The sequence below is a fragment of the Rhinopithecus roxellana genome, chromosome 12, assembly GCF_007565055.1.
Source record: "Rhinopithecus roxellana isolate Shanxi Qingling chromosome 12, ASM756505v1, whole genome shotgun sequence".
Lineage (NCBI taxonomy): Eukaryota > Metazoa > Chordata > Mammalia > Primates > Cercopithecidae > Rhinopithecus > Rhinopithecus roxellana.
In genome coordinates, this window is record NC_044560.1 from 120,621,129 (window position 1) to 120,639,492 (window position 18,364).

Here is an 18,364-nt window from a genome sequence, read left to right on the forward strand (position 1 = left end):
TTATCCGGGTGTGGTGGCGCACACCTGTATTCCCAGCTACTTGGGCTGAGGCAGGAGAATCGCTTGAACCTGAGAAGTGGAGGTTGCAGTGAGCAGAGATTGCGCCACTGCACTCCAGCCTGGGTGACAGAGTGAGACTCTGCCTCAAAAAAAAAAAAAAAAAAAAAAAAGGAAAAAAAGAAAAAGAAGATATATTGTTTTTGCAATCTCATTTCAGTTCCACTTATGATAACAGATACATTATGTAATTCAAGCCACTAACATCTGGGGCCAAAGAACAGAATAAACACAAACGTGTGGGATAAGGGGATGCTGACCCCACTGTTAGTGATCACCCTGGTTGGAGACCAAGATTTTATCATACAGATGAAGCCTGCAGGTAGCACGTTTCCGAGAAATAGATTGTAAATGTTTCGTATCAGACTTAAGGTCTATGTTGATGTTATTGCTGTAGGGGTAGAATGAGGCATGTCCAACCCCCTCTTCCATCATGGCCTAAACTAGATTTTCAGGTTAACTCTCTAATGCTGAGAGGAGGGGTCCATTCAGATAGTTGGGAGGCCTTTGAATTTTATTTTCGGTTTATAGTCTCTACATTAAAAAAAAAAAGAAAAAATTTAAGGACTGCTTCAATTCTCAATTGTCAACATTTTTAATGTACTGAATGCAATATATGTCAACTTTTGTGTTGAGAAATGAAGATCAAATCGTAATCTTTTATCATGTGTATGTAATACGCTTTGCTGATCCTAGTTCGACGGGTTTTTTCCTTTGTCCTCACCCTCTTGGATTGCGTTCTCAGGGCGCTACGTACTGCGGCGTGGTAGAAACTACCCTACCCAGAATACTGTGCGCCGAGCGTGCCGGGGCCTTGGACCAATCGTTGCCCAGGAAAGAGGCACCTGCGTAAGTGCGCAATACGCCAGAATCTGCCGGCGTCTTTCCGGTGGTGGTCATTTTGGCTGCAGAGGAGTCCGTCCGCCGGTAGGCGGTTCAGGCTGGCTGGGTCCGGGCCAGGTAACTGGAGCCGGAAGCCGGTGGAGGTGGTGTCCGCCTGCAGAGGAGCTGGCCTGGTCTCGGTCTGAGCGTCGCCCAGCGATTTGCCACCCCACGCGCGTCGGCTCCCGGGCTTTACCGCGCGCCTCTCCAGGCCCCGCCCCGCCCAGAGTCCCATGGCTGCGGCAGCGCTTGTGAATACGCGGCAGGTGAGAGCGGCGTCCTCGGATCCTCACCCGGGTCCTCAAGCCCCGGATTGGGGTCACCTGCGCGGGACTCTGCAGTTCAGGCCCCTTCTCCAGGACAGCGAGGCGTTCTGGGTGGGGTCCTCAGAGCTGACGGGCGGCGAGGTGAAGAAGGGAGAGCGTTGCGTACGGTGGGAGCTGCACGCTCAGAGCCTGGGAGGTGCGCCGGGGTCGCGAGCATTCGGAAATCTGGGGGCCGACCCGTGTCTGCGGGGAGCAGAGAATGAGAAGGCACGGCTGCCATGGCAGCCTGAGCAGCCGGGTTTTAATTCTGAGTCGTTGGAGCCACGGAGGGTTGTGAACTAAAGGAGAACACGATCTGAGTGAGGGTCTGAAAAAATATTTCAAAGGCCATGAGTAGAGAGAACAGACTGTTACAGAGTGATGAGGGTGGACGCGGAGATATTGGTGAGGAGACTGCTGTAGTAGACTCCAGGAGGATTATGGTGGATTCTGGACCAGACGGGTGGCTGAAGGGACCTAAGTAATAAGAATCTTGGTAGATCTTAAAGGTAAAGCCAGCAGGATTTTCTGCTCCATCATTTGTGCTTGTGAGCAAAAGTGGGAGTGAAGTATGAACCCAAGTTTTTCTTTTACCTGAACACCTGCAAGAGTTGACAAATCTGGTGGGTGAGCAGGTTTCAGGGAGATAGTAGGAGTTGAATTTTGGACGTGGTGTTTCTAAACTGCCACAGAGTGAAGTTGTTATATGGGCAGTTGGAATCATAAGTAGAAATTTCATGGGAGGAAACTGACTCAGTGATGTGTAAATGGTGACAGGCTGGGGCCTAGACTCAGGTCAAGCCTTAAATTTAAACGGGAAATCTTAAGGTTTTACTTTGAAATGAAGAGAGGGAGGGCTGAGGCTGGGGAAGTGTGGGTCGGCCTTGCGAGGCTGCCTGCATATAGGAGGGCCATGGGGTCCCAGGGGTACTTCCAGAGGGAATGTGTAAGGAATACACACTGTATAGGATGGATTTGAGGGTGGGACGCTGTGTAGAGTCACCATTCAGAAGACTGGGTGAGCTGTTCACTCAGTGTGGAGCCAGAAAAAGATCAGCCAGACTAGCGGAGCAGCCCAAGCCCAGCAAGAGCAGCTCTCCCAGGAAAATACAAGTTTAGACTGTATAGATTCAACGGATTAAATTTATGCAAGCAATTAACCGATTAAAATGCCACTATAACTCTGTGCTCTAATAAAAAATAAATATGTTTGCTTTTTGTCATGCTTTCCTGGCACGGAATTCCTAAAATCCTTGTAATTTCCTCAGTGAAAAGTGTCTTGTGATAAGTCATGTACCACATAACAATGTTGACCACGTCAATGACGGTGGTCTCATAAGATTATGATACCATATTTTTACTCTACCTTTTCATTTTATTTCTTTCTGATTAGGAGGCAAATTGCATTTTCTAAGTTTGTAAATGTTTAAATGCACAAATAATTATCACTGTGTTAGAGTTGCTGACAGTATTTAATATAGCAACTTGCTGTACAGGTTTGTAGCCTAGGAACAATAGGCTATACCATTTAGTAGTTGAACAATGAATGTCTGAACAGTAGTTCCCCCGTGTCCTCAGAGGATACTTTTCAAGACCCCCACTGGAGGCTTGAGACTGCAGATAGTACCCAACATATATATCCTATGTTTCTTCCTAGACTACGTACCTATAATAAAATCCAGTTTATAAATTAAGCACTAGAAGAGATGAACAATAATAACTGGAAATAATATAGAACAATTACATTTTATAAGTTAATAAAAGTTATGTAACTGTAGTTGAGACAATAAAAAACCAAAAATTAAATTATAAAAAACGTTATGTGAATGTCGTATCTCTCTAAATATGTCACTGTACTATTCACCCTTCTTGTATTGAAGAAGGGACTGAACTCGAAAGAGTGAGATTTCCTCACACTACTTAGAATGGTACACTATTGGCTGGGCGCAGTAATCCCAGCACTTGGCAGATCACGAGGTCAGGAGATCGAGACCATCCTGGCCAACACGGTGAAACCCCGTCTCTACTAAAACTACAAAAAATTAGCCGGGCATAGTGGCGGGCGCCTGTAGTCCCAGCTACTCGGGAAGCTGAGGCAGGAGAATGGCGTGAACCCAGGAGGTGGAGCATGCAGTGAGCAAAGATCGAGCCACTGCACTCCAGCCTGGGCAACAAAGCGAGACTCCGTCTCAAAAATAAATAAATAAAGAATAGTGCACTATTTAAAACTTGAATTGTTTATTTCTAGAATTTTAATATTACTATTTTCAGGCTGAAGTTGAAATTTAATACTTATAATTTTCACACCGAAGTTGAATGTGGGTAATTGAAACTGCAAATAGCAAAACACCTGATAAGGGAAGACTACTATACTTGAGTTTTATGAGATGGCTTAGGGTGTGCAGACAGGGTGGAGTCAGTCACCAGACAAATCAAGTGATTATAGAATTTGAACTTTAAGCCCTACCTCTGGCCTCCAGGGAGGGGTACAGAGATCTGGAGATTAGGTTATATAAAATCTTCAACAGTGAGTTCTGGAAGCTTCAAGGATGTGAACACTTGGAAATGCTGGGAGAGTGACATAAGAGAGCATGGAAGTATTCTGCTTTACCCCCTCTCCCCAATACCTTGCCATATGCATCTCTTCCATTTGGCTGTTCCTGAGTTACATCCATTATCATAAACCGGTAAACATAAGCAAAGTATTTTCCTGAGTTCTGTAAGTGGTTCTAGCAAATTACTGAACCTAAGGAGAGAGGTCATGGCAGCCCCCAAATTTGTAGCCAAGTGGAGAAAATTACAGTGGTCTGGACATTGGCTTGCAATTGGCATATGAAGTGAGGACAGTTTTGTATGACTGAGCCCTTAAACCTGTTGGTTTAGATGCAACTCCAGGTAGTTAGTGTTAGAATAGGATTGAATTGTAGGACACCTAGTTGGTATCAGAATCAGAGAATGGTGTGGGAAAAGACGCTACGTATTTATTGTCAAGGAATCACAGAAGCCTCTAATAATTTGAAAAGATGTCACATTCACATAAAGACTTAAATGGCAAGTAAGAAACACCAAAATTTTAAAAAGTGTTTACAGAAATCTTAATGCCATAGTCAGTACTAGCTAAATCTTAGCATTGGACACGTATGAATGAGTTTGATGCCTACAATAGCACTACGAGATAGCCACCATTAAGTGTTTCCATTTTATAGATGAAGGCAACCTCAGAGAGGTTAGGTCTTTGTCTAGTGTCACACAGTTGGCAAGAGCAACTTACCCTTTGTAAATGCCATCTTGAACACCTTTATTTCATAGCTTCTTTCTTCCTACAGATTCCCATGGCAACAGAAGAGTTTGTGAAACCATCACAGGTAAGTGGAAGAAGTCCCAGGTCTTCACTGGCCCTGTTTCCTAAAGCTATGGTTCCGACCCACAGATGCAGGTGACACTGATGTCCGGGGACTCTTTTTCCTTCGTGTTGGGTCCCTGGGGTCACCTCAGGCCCAGGATGATTAATCAGGGTCAGGAGTTATGCAGAGATGTTCTCATTTCTGCATCCAATAGGATGAAGTGATGGAAGGTTTCCTGGGCATAGGCTCCAGCATGTCCAAATGCTTAGAGATGAGAATGATATGGGCATATATAGGGAACTGCAAATCTCCGTGCACTGTGGCCAAAACTTTTACAGTTTGAGCTGTGACAGAATATGAGTTTCCTTTTCCTTCTTTACAATCTCACAGATACACGATTTGTCCTTTTTGTAGATCTTAGTGAACTCAGAGTACAATATTTTTTTTCTTGTTAAGAATTCTAGGCCAGGCACAGTGGCTCACGCCTGTAATCCCAGCACTTTGGGAGGCCAAGGCGGGTGGATGACGAGGTCAGGAGATCGAGACCATCCTGGCTAACATGGTGAAACCCCGTCTCTACTAAAAATACAAAAAAAATCAGCCGGGCGTGGTGGCAGGCGCCTGTGGTCCCAGCTTCTCGGGAGGCTGAGGCAGGAGAATGGTGTGAACCTGGGAGGCGGAGCTTGCAGTGAGCCAAGGTGGTGCCACTGCACTCCAGCCTGGGCGACAGTGCGAGACTCTGTCTCAAAAATAAAAAATAAAAACTCTCACCTTTTCACTTACAGAAAGTACTTCACAGGTTGTCTTTTACATATCTGAATGGCTGGTATTATCGCTCTTGTGCTTTGGAGGTATTAAGTAAAATAAAGGGTTACTTGAACACAAGCACTGTGATAATGAGACAGTTGATATGATAACCAAGATGGCCACATAGTGACTAACAGGCAGGTAATGTATTCAGCGTGGATCTACTGGACAAAGGGATGATTCACGTCTTGGGCAGAACAGCATCAGACAGTGTAAGATTTTATCACACTAAGAAAAGCACGTCATTTATAACTTTTGAGTTGTTTTTTTCTGGAGTTATCCATGTAATATTTTCGGACCACAGTTGACCACTGGTGAGTGAAACCATGGAAAACAGAATAGTGGCTAAGAGCGGGGACGGCTGTATATGTATTCAGTGCTATAAATTTTATTCTAAGCACTGCTTCCACTGCATCTCACAAATTCTATGTTGTGTTTTCATTGTCATTTAGTTAAAAATAGTTTTAAATTTATCTTGAGTATTTCTTCTTTGTTCCATGCATTAAATCTTGTTTACATCTCCCGGGTATTTTGGGATTTGCCAGCTATCTTTCTATTACTGCTTTCTAGTTGAATTCCACTGTGATCACAGAGCACTGTATTATTTCTATTAAATGTATTAAGAGGTATTTTTTGACTGTGTATTGTAAACTGGGGAGTAAGTGCCCTTCGTGGGGTCTCTAGGATCATTCCAGCACTGCCATGGAAATGAAACTCTGAGGGGCATAAAGGATTTGTGACATTCATAGATCCTCATAGAGGGTGGCACAGCAAACAATGCATGGAGCCATGTGGAAGGAGCTCTCAGGGAGTGGACTCAACCAAGCAGGCAGGGAGCCAACAGGGTGAGCAAGGACCTGTGGGCAGGTGCCTTTCCTAGTGTGTCTGAATGTCATTCACAGTCAAAGGAAGAAAGAAAGGGGAGGTTGTGACAGGGACCAGTCTTAGCATGCTGGGTACGTGGTCACCGGGGTGGGTTACTCATCATGTATTGGGGATGTTGAAGCATCAGGAAAATAGAAAGTTTCAAAGATTTATAAAACAGGCCCAGAATGTGGTCCGTCTCGTTGAATATTCCGTGTGAGCTTGAGAACAGTGCATATTCTGTTCTTGTTGGACAAAGTAATCTAAAGATGGTGATTATGTCCAGTTGATTGATGGTGTTGTTGAATTCAGCTAAGTTTATTGGTTTTCTGCCTACTGTATCTGTCAGTAACAGATAGAAAAGAGTGTGGTAGACTTCAATTATGATGGTGGATTGATCTGTTTCTCCTTGAAGATCTGTCAGTTTTTGCCTCATATAGTTTGATGCTCTGTGGTCAGGCATGTATGTGCTAAGGATTCTTACATCATTTTGGAAACGGCTTCAACCTCCCGAGTAGCTGGGATTACAGTCACCCGCCACCATGCCCAGCTAATTTTTGTATTTTTAGTAGAGACAGGATTTCTCCACACTGGCCAGGCTGATCTCGAGCTCCTGACCTCAGGTGATCCACCCGCCTCAGCCTCCCAAAGTGCCTGTGATGTTTTCTCGATAGCTAGACATGATGAGCTCAGTAAAAGGAATTGCTGTAAATAGGCCTTTAATAATGTGGTGGTGAGGTGTGTCAGCGGGCAGGGCAAGCATTTTAAGGTTTTAGTGAGCCTGTTCCTGTTGACTGAAATTCTCATGTGTTTCTAAGTAGTGTTTTGTTATGCTTTTTCTGTCCCATTATGTGGAAGAGGATTACTAGAGTGAGTTGTAGTTGGTTATTTCCCTTCCCCCAGATAGATTAGGCTCTGATAATACCTCTGTAGGTTGGACTTTGGTTAACTGTTGTCTCCCAATGGCAGGCCTTGTTTAGAGGAACACATTGCTATGGCATATTTTAAAATGATTCATTTTCCCCTCTCTGGTGGAAGCACAAGGGGATTTTTTTTTTTTTTTTCCAGTATTCACCATGAGAACTTGGTTAAGTTTCTGGAGGTAAATATTGCAAGATTGTGGGGGCCCCTTATAGTGATAAGTGCCTCTTGAATTTTCAGCTCACAGAATTGTCCACACAGAGCTTCCAGCTCTGTATTACAGATTGTATATAATTTATGTATTATAGATTGGGTTTTCCTAACCTGGCACTGGTTCGCATGATGGTTTCCTTTCATGAGTTTCTGCGCCTGTGAGCCTTGATTCCCCTGTATTCCCTTGTCTCTCTCTCCAATCTTGTGGGCAGTGGTGTGTCGTGTGCCCTTATCTTTCCTGTGTGGATCCTAGAAGAACTGTCCATTTCTTAGTCTGTTTAACTCTTTACTTGCTATGGTGACAGAGTGGCCACTTCCAAGCTCCTTACATGCAGAATCGGAAACCAGAGTCCAGGAGTTAGGCCTTCACAATGTGGAGTCTTCTGTTGGGACTTCTTGGTGGTGGTGTCAGGTGCACAGCAAGAGACAGACACGTGGAGTTCAGGGAAGGGATCCAAGTGAAAGCTATCCATCAGCCAGTGGCTGGCCTGTGGACCATGGCAAATTTAAGAGGAACACTCTTCAGGTCATAGTGGCAATCCCATCAGTGAGGAAGGATGTAGAGAGTATTCTCTAGTGACTGGGTCTCTTGCATGGTCACCTGGAGGTGGGAACCATCACTAACATAGATAAAGAAGAGTAGTAACCATGGATGTGTGGGGGTAGGATGAAACGGGTGTCCAGCTGCTGGCACAGTGTTTAAGTGGGGAATGGTTAAGAGATTCATTCAGAGGCAAAGCAGTAATGGAGATCAAATGACACCAAGGTCAGGGCTGGTGCTTTTTCTCCCTTCTGCTGGCTCCAACTTTTGTTGGTAACTCTTGGTGGGGCCTGAGTAGTTTCAGACAGGGTGACAGATTAGGTTAAGAGCAAATGAGATTGACTGGGAGAGTCATTCAGCCTGTGGTGGGAGCAGCTGGGGACCAGGCTTTGACTGAGTATAGGTGGAGAGAGGAAAGATGTGACAGGTGTGGGGACAGCACAGGCAACACTGAGGAGGAAGTGGACTTCGGCAGCCTGAGCTCACATGAGGTCTGAGTGGCTGAAATTGGAACAAAGAGCCAGGCCAGATGGGGAAGTCTTCATAACAGTCCTGAGACTGCCTCTGGCTTGAGTCTAACAAAGATGTGTGGTGGTGCTGGATCCACGTTGCATTTAGCAAGTGCTGCCTGGGCCCCTTGAGCAGAGTGGCATGTGGAGAAGCCGGGGAAGTGCCTGTGTCATGGATGCTGAGGGCGGTGGAGTTCAAGGTGTAGAAGCCATGATCTGGAGATGCGTTCCCATGAATGGTGTACAACTGGGAGGGAGTATGACTGTACTCAGGATCCTTGTACTGGCACTTTAAGCCAAGACGGTAAGCACAGGTTTCAGTATATCTGGGTCTCCAGCGAGATGAACCAGCAGGAGCATGGATGAGATTCCATGATGTAAGGCCCAGAGGGAGATACTCTAAGGACCTGGTATCTCCTCTGAGTTGGAGAACTAGGGAGGAGGGAGATTTACTGGGATTCCTGGGGATTGAGTCTGCTCATGATCTCACCTGCCCCCATCATGCAGGGCCATGTGACCTTTGAGGATATTGCTGTGTACTTCTCCCAGGAGGAGTGGGGCCTCCTGGATGAAGCTCAGAGGTGCCTGTATCATGACGTGATGCTGGAGAACTTTTCGCTTATGGCCTCAGTGGGTAAGATCTCTTAAAACCACACCATCGACCTCTGCTGGACTTTGCTCTTCCCCTTTTTCCAGGAGTTTCCTGTCTTTCGCAGAGTTGGACATGGGCCCTGCTTCTTTCTTTGGTTCGTGACCTGTGGAAGACATAGGTGCTGTGGTTGCCAGGCCTGGGTTTTTTTCTGCCCCAACATCTACTATCCTGAAGCCTTTTAGTTAAGAGTTTGGGTTCAGACTCTTGTAACTTGCCCAACCGATACCACTTGGTTTTGCCACTCCTTGCTAAGGTTCACTTCTGTGGTGGACCTGTGTTACAGGTTCTCCCCCTGCCTTTAGTAGACGTCTCTTTGGACCTGCCTTTCTCAGGAATTATAGGTACTTACATAGTTGCTATTTGTAGGGAACCCTAGACTATGACAGCAACACCCACTCCCAAGCGTTTTTTTGTAACAAATTTCCCTCCTGTAGTCTGTCATGGGTTGGGACACTCTGGGCCAGTGTTGTTGATCCACCTCCCTGTTTTTCCCTTACGATTTCTTCTGCCTTCCAGGACTGAGATAGTCTCCTGACTTAAGCCGGGGATGGGGGAAAAGGCCTGTGTTCCTGAAAGGGTAGTGAAGTCTTTAGCTATAGCAAGCGGGGTTAACGAGGTTTGGGACCTGTGACTAGGAGCAGTGGGAGTGCATGATTTCAGGGCTGAACTCAAATCATACCAGGCAAATGTCGTATGTTCCCCACTATTTTGGTGCCAGGGCTCATGGCCATACCTCATTTTTCTCTTTTCTCTGCCTGCTTGACAATTTACCTACTTGTCGTTTCTACTGTGATTGTCCCCTACCTCTTTTCTCCACATCTCTCCTGTTCCTATTCTGCGGTGTTCTCCAACATTAGCCTATACCTAATGTATTTAATATTATGAGCTGTGCAGATACAGATGTTCCTCAGCTCATGATGGGGTTATATCCTGGTAAACCCATTGTGAGTTGAGAATATCGTAAGTCAGATATGCATTTAATACACCCAACTTATTAGACATCTTAGCTTAGCAACACAGTAGAGTGTCAGTTGTTCAGCCTTGTGATTGCATGGCTTACTGAGAGCTGCAGCTTGCTACCACTGCATCACAAGAGTATACACACTGCCTATCACTAGCCTGGGAAAAGTTCAAAATTCAAAGTATGGTTTCTACTGAATGCATGTCACTTTTGTATCATCATAAAGTGGAAAAATCAGTTCAACCATTGTAAATCAAAGACTATCTACTTAAGCTCTCAAACATCGCTATCCAGTTGTAACTGCATTTTCGTGGCGTGACACACATTCTATGCAGGTCTCCCCTGTCTCCATCAGACAACGTCCTATTGAAAACCATTGACAGAGAAGGGAGTTGTATGCCCCCTGCCTCTCTTCCCACCACAGTACCCGATTCCTTGTTCTCCTGCTGGTTATGGGTCTTTCCCTACATGGTAACCTTCAGAGCCCTGATACTACAAGTATGATGTTCCTTGACCTGACTCCGGCTCCCTTGTCCTGAAAACAAACCCATGGCCTGGGTGCGATGGCTCATGCCTATAATCCTAGCACTTGGGGAAGCTGAGGTGGGAGGATCACTTGAGCTGAGGAATTTGAGACCAGCCTTGGGAACATAATGAGATCCCTATCTCCACAAAAAATTCTAAAAAATTAGCCAGGCATGGTGGTATATGCCTGTAGTCCCAGCTACTTGGGAGGCTGAGATGGGAGTGTCACTGGAGCTTGGAAGGTCAAGGCTGCAGTGAGATGTGACTGCAACTGCACTCCCATCTGGGTGACAGAGCAAGACTCTATCTCAAAACAAAAACAAACAAACAAAAAAAAAAAACAAAAAACAAAGCGTGGACTCATCCGTCCCTGTGTTCCATTGGTATTTGTAATGGAGCTGTTCCCTTCCACCAAAGTCTGCATATACTTCACTTGCATTTTTATGCTTTTAGGGTGTTTGCATGGAATAGAGACTGAGGAGGCCCCTTCTGAGCACACTATTTCTGCACAAGGAGTGTCACAGGCCAGGACTCCAAAGCCAGGTCCTTCCATCCCAAACGCTCATTCTTGTGAGATGTGTATCCTGGTCATGAAAGACATTTTGTACCTCACTGAGCACCAGGGAACACTTCCCTGGCAGAAACCTTATACTTCTGCGGCCAGTGGGAAATGGTTTTCATTTGGTTCTAACCTGCAACAGCACCAGAACCAGGACAGTGGAGAGAAACACATCAGAAAGGGGAAGAGCAGTGCCTTGCTTCTGAATAGCTGCAAAATTCCTCTCTCAGACGATCTCTTCCCATGCAAAGATGTTGAGAAGGATTTTCCAACCATCCTGGGCCTTCTTCAACACCACACCATCCACAGCAGAGAAGAGTATGCACATAGAAGCAGGGAGACCTTTCAACAAAGACGTTACAAATGTGAGCAAGTTTTCAATGAGAAAGTTCATGTTAGTGAGCATCAGAGAGTCCACACTGGAGAAAAAGCTTATAAGCATAGGGAATATGGGAAATCCTTGAACTCTAAATATTCATTTGTTGAACACCAGAGAACCCATAATGCAGAAAAGCCTTATGTGTGCAGTATATGTGGGAAATCATTCCTCCATAAACAAACACTTGTTGGGCACCAGCAGAGAATTCACACTAGAGAAAGGTCTTATGTGTGCATCGAATGTGGGAAATCCTTGAGCTCCAAATACTCACTTGTGGAACACCAGAGAACCCATAACGGAGAAAAGCCTTATGTGTGCAACGTATGTGGGAAATCATTCCGTCACAAACAAACATTTGTTGGGCACCAGCAGAGAATCCACACTGGAGAGAGGCCTTATGTATGTATTGAATGTGGGAAATCTTTTATTCATTCCTACGACCGCATTCGACACCAGAGAGTTCACACTGGAGAAAGGGCTTATCAGTGCAGTGAATGTGGGAAATCCTTCATATACAAACAGTCACTTCTTGATCACCAGAGAATCCACACGGGAGAAAGGCCTTATGAGTGCAAAGAATGTGGGAAAGCATTCATTCACAAAAAAAGACTTCTTGAGCACCAGAGAATTCATACTGGAGAAAAGCCTTATGTGTGCATCATATGCGGGAAATCATTTATCCGCTCATCTGACTACATGCGACACCAGAGAATTCACACTGGAGAAAGGGCTTATGAATGCAGTGACTGTGGGAAAGCCTTCATCTCCAAACAAACACTTCTTAAGCATCACAAAATCCACACTAGAGAAAGGCCTTATGAATGCAGTGAATGTGGGAAAGGCTTCTACCTTGAGGTTAAACTTCTTCAGCACCAAAGAATCCATACTAGAGAACAACTTTATGATTGCAATGAATGTGGAAAAGTCTTCAGCCACCAAAAAAGACTTCTTGAGCACCAGAAAGTTCACACTGGAGAAAAGCCCTGTGAGTGCAGTGAATGTGGGAAATGCTTTAGACACCGCACCAGCCTCATTCAACACCAGAAAGTTCACAGTGGAGAGAGGCCTTATAACTGCACTGCATGTGAGAAGGCCTTTATCTATAAAAACAAACTTGTTGAGCATCAGCGAATCCACACTGGAGAAAAGCCGTATGAATGTGGTAAATGTGGGAAAGCCTTCAACAAAAGATACTCCCTTGTCAGGCACCAGAAAGTACATACAACAGAAGAGCCCTAGCAATTGTCGACGTGCCATTGTCTTATTCACCATAACATACCAGAGAGCCGACTTTTCAAGGGATCCAACAGAAATTGAACCTCATACATCTGCGTATCAGTAGTTGAAAGATTCACTACAAGGTCCAAGTACTTGGGAAACTTTCCAGAGATTAATTACTTGTACTTTCTAATCTGCCCAGTGTTACAACAGACTACCATGTGGCATATCCTCACATTTTTCATCAGTCACTCACATGTGCTCAAGGAATGCAGACCACTGTGCTCACCAAATTCTGAAGGGAGTAATATAATAAAAGCCTATTGAGGGTCCTCTTCCATTTTGCTGAACTGTTCAAGGCATAGACAAAACCCAAATTTGACAAAGAAGAGCAATCTGGATTATTGTAGCCCATGGAGGTTTACCTTCTTCATAGGTTTTTTTTTTTTTTATGTGATTGCCATAGTGGGATATTCCCTCCCCCACATTACCCAAGAGGGACATGGGCTGTCTCACCATGTGCTGATGTATGTGTTCTGCCACTGTGAAGAGTGAACAGCTCCAACTTTATGTGCCCCCAGGGACGTAGTATGAGATCAGAAAATAAGTTTAGTCCTGTTTGTCTTAATTTGTATTGGTTTCCAAGGTCTCCTAGGAAAGAGAGCAGAGCTGTGTGGTCCTAATCATGGTGTCGATTTTATGCCAGATTTATTTGTAGCTCCAGAGGTCTCCCTGAGAAGAGGCATTTGTGACAAACTCAAGTGCTGGGGTCTGCATTAATTGTTTATTTGCAGTGATGCTTCATATTTCCTAGTATTGTTCATGGCATCTTATTTCCCAGTCCTTCATTGTAGCCATGGGCACTGAAGGACAGAATTGGTAGGCAGGTCGCTGGTTGTAAAACCTACTGGGGCCAGGTAAGAACAGTAGTTGTGACAGGTAGGTGTGATAAACAGAGAGTGGAAAATATTGTAGCCAAGAAGAGTGGATGTGTCCCATCCAAAGGTGCATCCAAAACTGTCTGTGTTACTATGGCTTCATGGTTTGGGGGTATATAGAAATTCTCAGGACCTCAGACCTTTGATTCTCCTTTGGCAGCACACATCGTCAGCATAAGTCATCTAAAGATTTTGTAGACTCCCGTAACTTCTGTACTGTGTTTGAGATGACTGCTGCATGAGCAGGAAAGCAGGATTTGAGAGAACATACACCTTGCCTTCCAGATATGTGGTTTTTGTGATTCACCCAGATCTGTTATGCCAGTTAGAAATTATCTTTATTACTTCCCATTTATTGCCACTGCTGAGAAGGCTGTCCCTCCTAACTTGTGAGGAGATGAATCCTTAATAAGTAAATATTATGTTACCCTATAGTCTGGTTTTCCAAAAGGAGAGGTAGATGCATATTTTTGTGTGGAACCATTTATCTTAAAACATTGAGGTGCAGTTTTTATACACAAAACCTTCTATCTTTTTAAGAATTTTGTTTGTGTGGTTTATTGCCTAATTAATGGGTTTTGACATTCATGTAATCTCAGTAAGTGTCTTGTCTTAGAAATATGTGTGTATAGGCCAGGTGCGGTGGCTCATGCCTGGGAGGCCAAGGCAGGTAGATCACCCGAGGTCAGGAGTTCGAGACCAGCCTGGCCAACATAGTGAACTCCAGTCTCTACTAAAAATACAAAAATTAGCCGGGCTTGGTGGTGTGGATCTGTAATCCCAGCTACGCAGGAGGCTGAGGCAGGAGAATCGCTTGAACCTGGGAGGCAGAGGTTGCAGTGAGCTGAGGTCGCGCCATTGCACTTCAGCCTGGGTGACAGAGCGACACTCGGTCTCAAAAAAAAAAAAAAAAAAAAAAACCAGAAAATAAATACGTGTGTATATATTCTATTTTGTGTCTTTTCATTCACCTTATTTCATTCAGTCTTCCAAATAAAATGTTCTTAATTTTGATGAAGTCTAATTTGTCTGTGTGTTCTTTTACTGTTATTTTGGTGCTATTTTAAAAAATGCATTCCTTGGCTGGGCGTGGTGGCTCATGCCTGTAATCCCAACACTTTGGGAAGCCAGGGTGGGTCGGATCATCTGAGGTCAGGAGTTTGAGACCAGCCTGGCCAACGTGGCAAAACCCCGTCTCTACTAAAAATACAAAAAGTAGCTGGGCATGGTGGTGTAGTCGTAGCTACTTGGGAGGCTTAGGTGGGAGGATTGCTTGAACCTGGGAGGTGGAGGCTGCAGTGAACTGAGATCTTGCCACTACATTCCAGCCTGGGCGACAGAGCAGGACTCCCATCTCGGGGAAAAAAATAAATAAAAATAAAAAAAAATTGTGTAATTATAGAAACTTTGGAAAGATTGTTATTCAACTGATATTACATAAGGTATTTATTTTGTAAATTAGTTGCAATATTAGAATTTCTATGTCAGTCTAGAGTATTTATTTCTGTGCTGTTATTGTGACCTTAACACATTGAAAGAGTTCTTAATTTTGCTTTGCCACCCTGTACGCATACTTAATTTTTGTTATTTTCCCAAATTCCAATTATCTTTACAAGATCATTTTCTTTGTTTTTTAAAAGAGCTAACCAGACAAGAAAATTTGCCCTTGTTATTCCCACTTCTTATACAACTTGTCTGCCAAACGCTTTATGCCATTATTCTTATCAGTCTCATTCTCAGGGGTTTCTCTGAGCAAATCCATACAAAAGTGGAACTATGTGACACTTCCTGCTCCATTCTCATGCTTCATCTTTAATAGGTAAATTTACCATTTTAAATAATTTTAAAATGATCTTCACTGTATGTACTTTGGATTTAATCCTACTAATAATTAAGAGGCTCTAAGAATCAATGGATTTAATCCTACTAATGATTAAGATACTCTAAGAATCAATGTAAAACTAATTTTAAAGCCAGTAGCATAATTTTGTGAGTTATGCCTGAGTATTCAAACATCCTAACAAGTCAAAAATATTAAAATTAATATATTTAGTCTTTCCAATTAAATACTTCCATTCCATAAACTTCAGAACCAAAGTTAGATACCAACAAGAGACTGTAGATAAATACAGTGTCAGTGGTATCCAGGGACTAGCCCATATACTTGAAAATCTTATTAATCATCAATAAAGTACCCCACCATAAACAAATACACAATAAAAAGTCAAGATACAAATAAAGACAGGCCAATATATGAGTAGACCATTGACAGAAGAGGAAAAACAAAAGGGAATAAAAGGATATGAATTAATGCTCAAACGTATTTCAATCTGAGAAACAGCAGATAATACTGTATATCACTTTAAACTTCTAAAATAAGAAAAACTGGAAAGCTGGGTAATTCTAAATATTGTCTGGGACACAGTGATACAGAAACACTTCTGTCCATCTTATGGAAGAGGAAAGGGCACTGTATAGCATAATTCCAGTTACATACTGGATCGCCATATGACCTAGCCATTCAGCTCCAAGGTACATTTTTCATGTATATCCGTAAGTTTATTTAGAACACAATACTGATGACCTTACTTTTAAGGTTGAATTAAGCTAGTGGTAATATATTTCATAGCAGGAGAATGGAGGAAGTACATGTCCATAATCAGAAGATTTGAATAAAGGATGAAAGCTTCATGATGTAAAATATTACATGGCAGTTAAAAACCATTGGCTAGAGGTAAGCCCATGAAATATAGGATAGACTGTATTTTGTTGTATTTTGAGTGAAAAAGACAAAAAGAATTGTGAGATCTACAATTCAATAAAACATGATAATTTAAAAATAATACCAGCTGGGCACGGTGGCTCACGCCTGTAATCCCAGCACTTTGGGAGGCTGAGGCAGGCAGATCACGAGGTCAGGAGATCGAGACCATCCTGGCTAACACTGTGAAACCCCGTCTGTACTAAAAATACAAAAAATTAGTCAGGCGTGGTGGCGGGCGCCTGTAGTCCCAGCTACTCGGGAGGCTGAGGCGGGAGAATGGCGTGAACCTGGGAGGCGGAGCTTGCAGTGAGCTGGGATCATGCCACTGCACTCCAGCCTGGGCAACAGAGTGAGACTCCGTCTCAAAAAAATAATAATTTAACACCACAAAACTCCAAACCAAAGAAAAAACCCCAAACAACCCAGACACTTCTTACTAGAACATGTTCCATGCTTTTCTCTCGGTTTCTGGTAGCCCCATGTGTTCCTTGACTTGAAGATGTTCTTCCTGTGTCTTCACATTGTCTTCCCTCTGTACATCTGCCTTTATGACCAAAGTTCCCTTTTTTTTTTTTTTTTTTTTTTGAGATGGAGTCTGTCGCCCAGGCTGGAGTGCAGTGGCACGATCTCGGCTCACTGCAACCTCCGCCTCCCGGGTTCAAGTGATTCTCCTGCCTCAGCCTCCCATGTAGCTGAGACTACAAGCGCCCGCCACCACGTCGGGCTAATTTTTTGTATTTTTAGTAGAGATGGGGTTTCACCCTGTTAGGATGGTCTCGATCCCCTGACCTCGTGATCCACCCGCCTTGGCCTCCCAAAGTGCTGGGATTACAGGCGTGAGCCACCCCACCAGGCCCAAATTTCCCATTTTTGTAAGGACACAGTTATATTCAATTAGGAACTAACCTAATGGATTAATTAACATGATTACCTGAGGTTCTGAAGGTAACGACTCCAACATCTTTTTTGGAGACACAAACAGTTAACATTGCCCTATGAATTTCTGCAGTTCTTTCAAGGGCAGAGTGAATAATAATCACAGCAATTTCAAGATAAACAGGTTTCCATTGTGAGATAGCTTGTTTAAAGAAACTATTAATTCCCTACACTCTTCTGATCACTCTGTTGTTCACATTCATTTTAGACTTTCTCTTCCAAATCACTTCTGGTGCTTTCCTTCCTGCTTTCATTTCCTTCAGTGTTCTAGTTCTATTATGTTTTTATTCCGTCAGCGATTTCTTAAATTTCTCTTTTCAACCTTAAGTGGTTTTTCTGAAATTATAAAATTTACTGTGAACATTTCAAACATTTCCACGTGTGCATGAAGTTAAAGTGAATGTTCACTCTGACACTCCCCTCTGCCCCATCCCTTCCCTCCCTCTACACCCAAGGAGCAAATACCATTTAACTGGGTGAGAATCCTTCCAGACACATTTTTTGTCTGCTTACAAACATTAAGATTTCTAATTTGTCTTTGCATGACTGATTTGCTAAGTGAATTCACCGTCCACATTTCCTCTGTGAGACTAATTGAAGTGCACCAACTGTGAATGGTCATAACTAGTCCCACCCCCACAATCATTTCTTACAGATTAAGCACCATAAGAGCATAGTGCTTTTTATCTAATTTGTTCATTCAATGTAACAAAGTTACAATAACAAACATGAACAAGAAAACATGTTTTACCCCCCCGGGGCACAGTGGCTCATACCTGTAATCCCAGCACTTTGGGAGACTGAGGCGGGTGGACTACCTGAGGTCAGGAATTCAAGACCAGTCTGGCCAACACGTGAAACCCCGTCTCTACTAAAAATTCAAAAAACTTAGCCAGGCGTGGTGGTGGGTGCCTATAATCACAGCTACTCAGGAGGCTGAGGCAGGAGAATCCCTTGAACTCGGGAGGCAGAAGTTGCAGTGAGCTGAG

General features: G+C 43.7%; 1 protein-coding gene across 1 annotated transcript; it reads left to right on the plus strand.

The window, feature by feature from the left end:
• The first annotated feature begins 900 nt into the window (after positions 1–900).
• On the plus strand, positions 901–14,693 carry ZNF549 (zinc finger protein 549). The gene is made up of 4 exons (XM_010387002.2): positions 901–1,205; positions 4,571–4,609; positions 8,951–9,077; positions 11,035–14,693. Exons 1-4 carry the CDS (start codon positions 1,173–1,175, stop codon positions 12,756–12,758), a joined length of 1,923 nt encoding a protein of 640 aa, XP_010385304.2. The 5' UTR covers positions 901–1,172; the 3' UTR covers positions 12,759–14,693.
• The last annotated feature ends 3,671 nt before the right edge of the window (positions 14,694–18,364 follow it).

Excerpts from the sequence above, each read along its gene's own strand:
- ZNF549 (XM_010387002.2), top strand. The coding sequence starts at position 1,173 with ATGGCTGCGGCAGCGCTTGTGAATACGCGGCAG. Across the intron at positions 1,206-4,570 it reads CGCTTGTGAATACGCGGCAG|ATTCCCATGGCAACAGAAGA; the intron begins GTGAGAGCGGCG and ends TTCTTCCTACAG. Across the intron at positions 9,078-11,034 it reads TTCGCTTATGGCCTCAGTGG|GGTGTTTGCATGGAATAGAG; the intron begins GTAAGATCTCTT and ends TTATGCTTTTAG.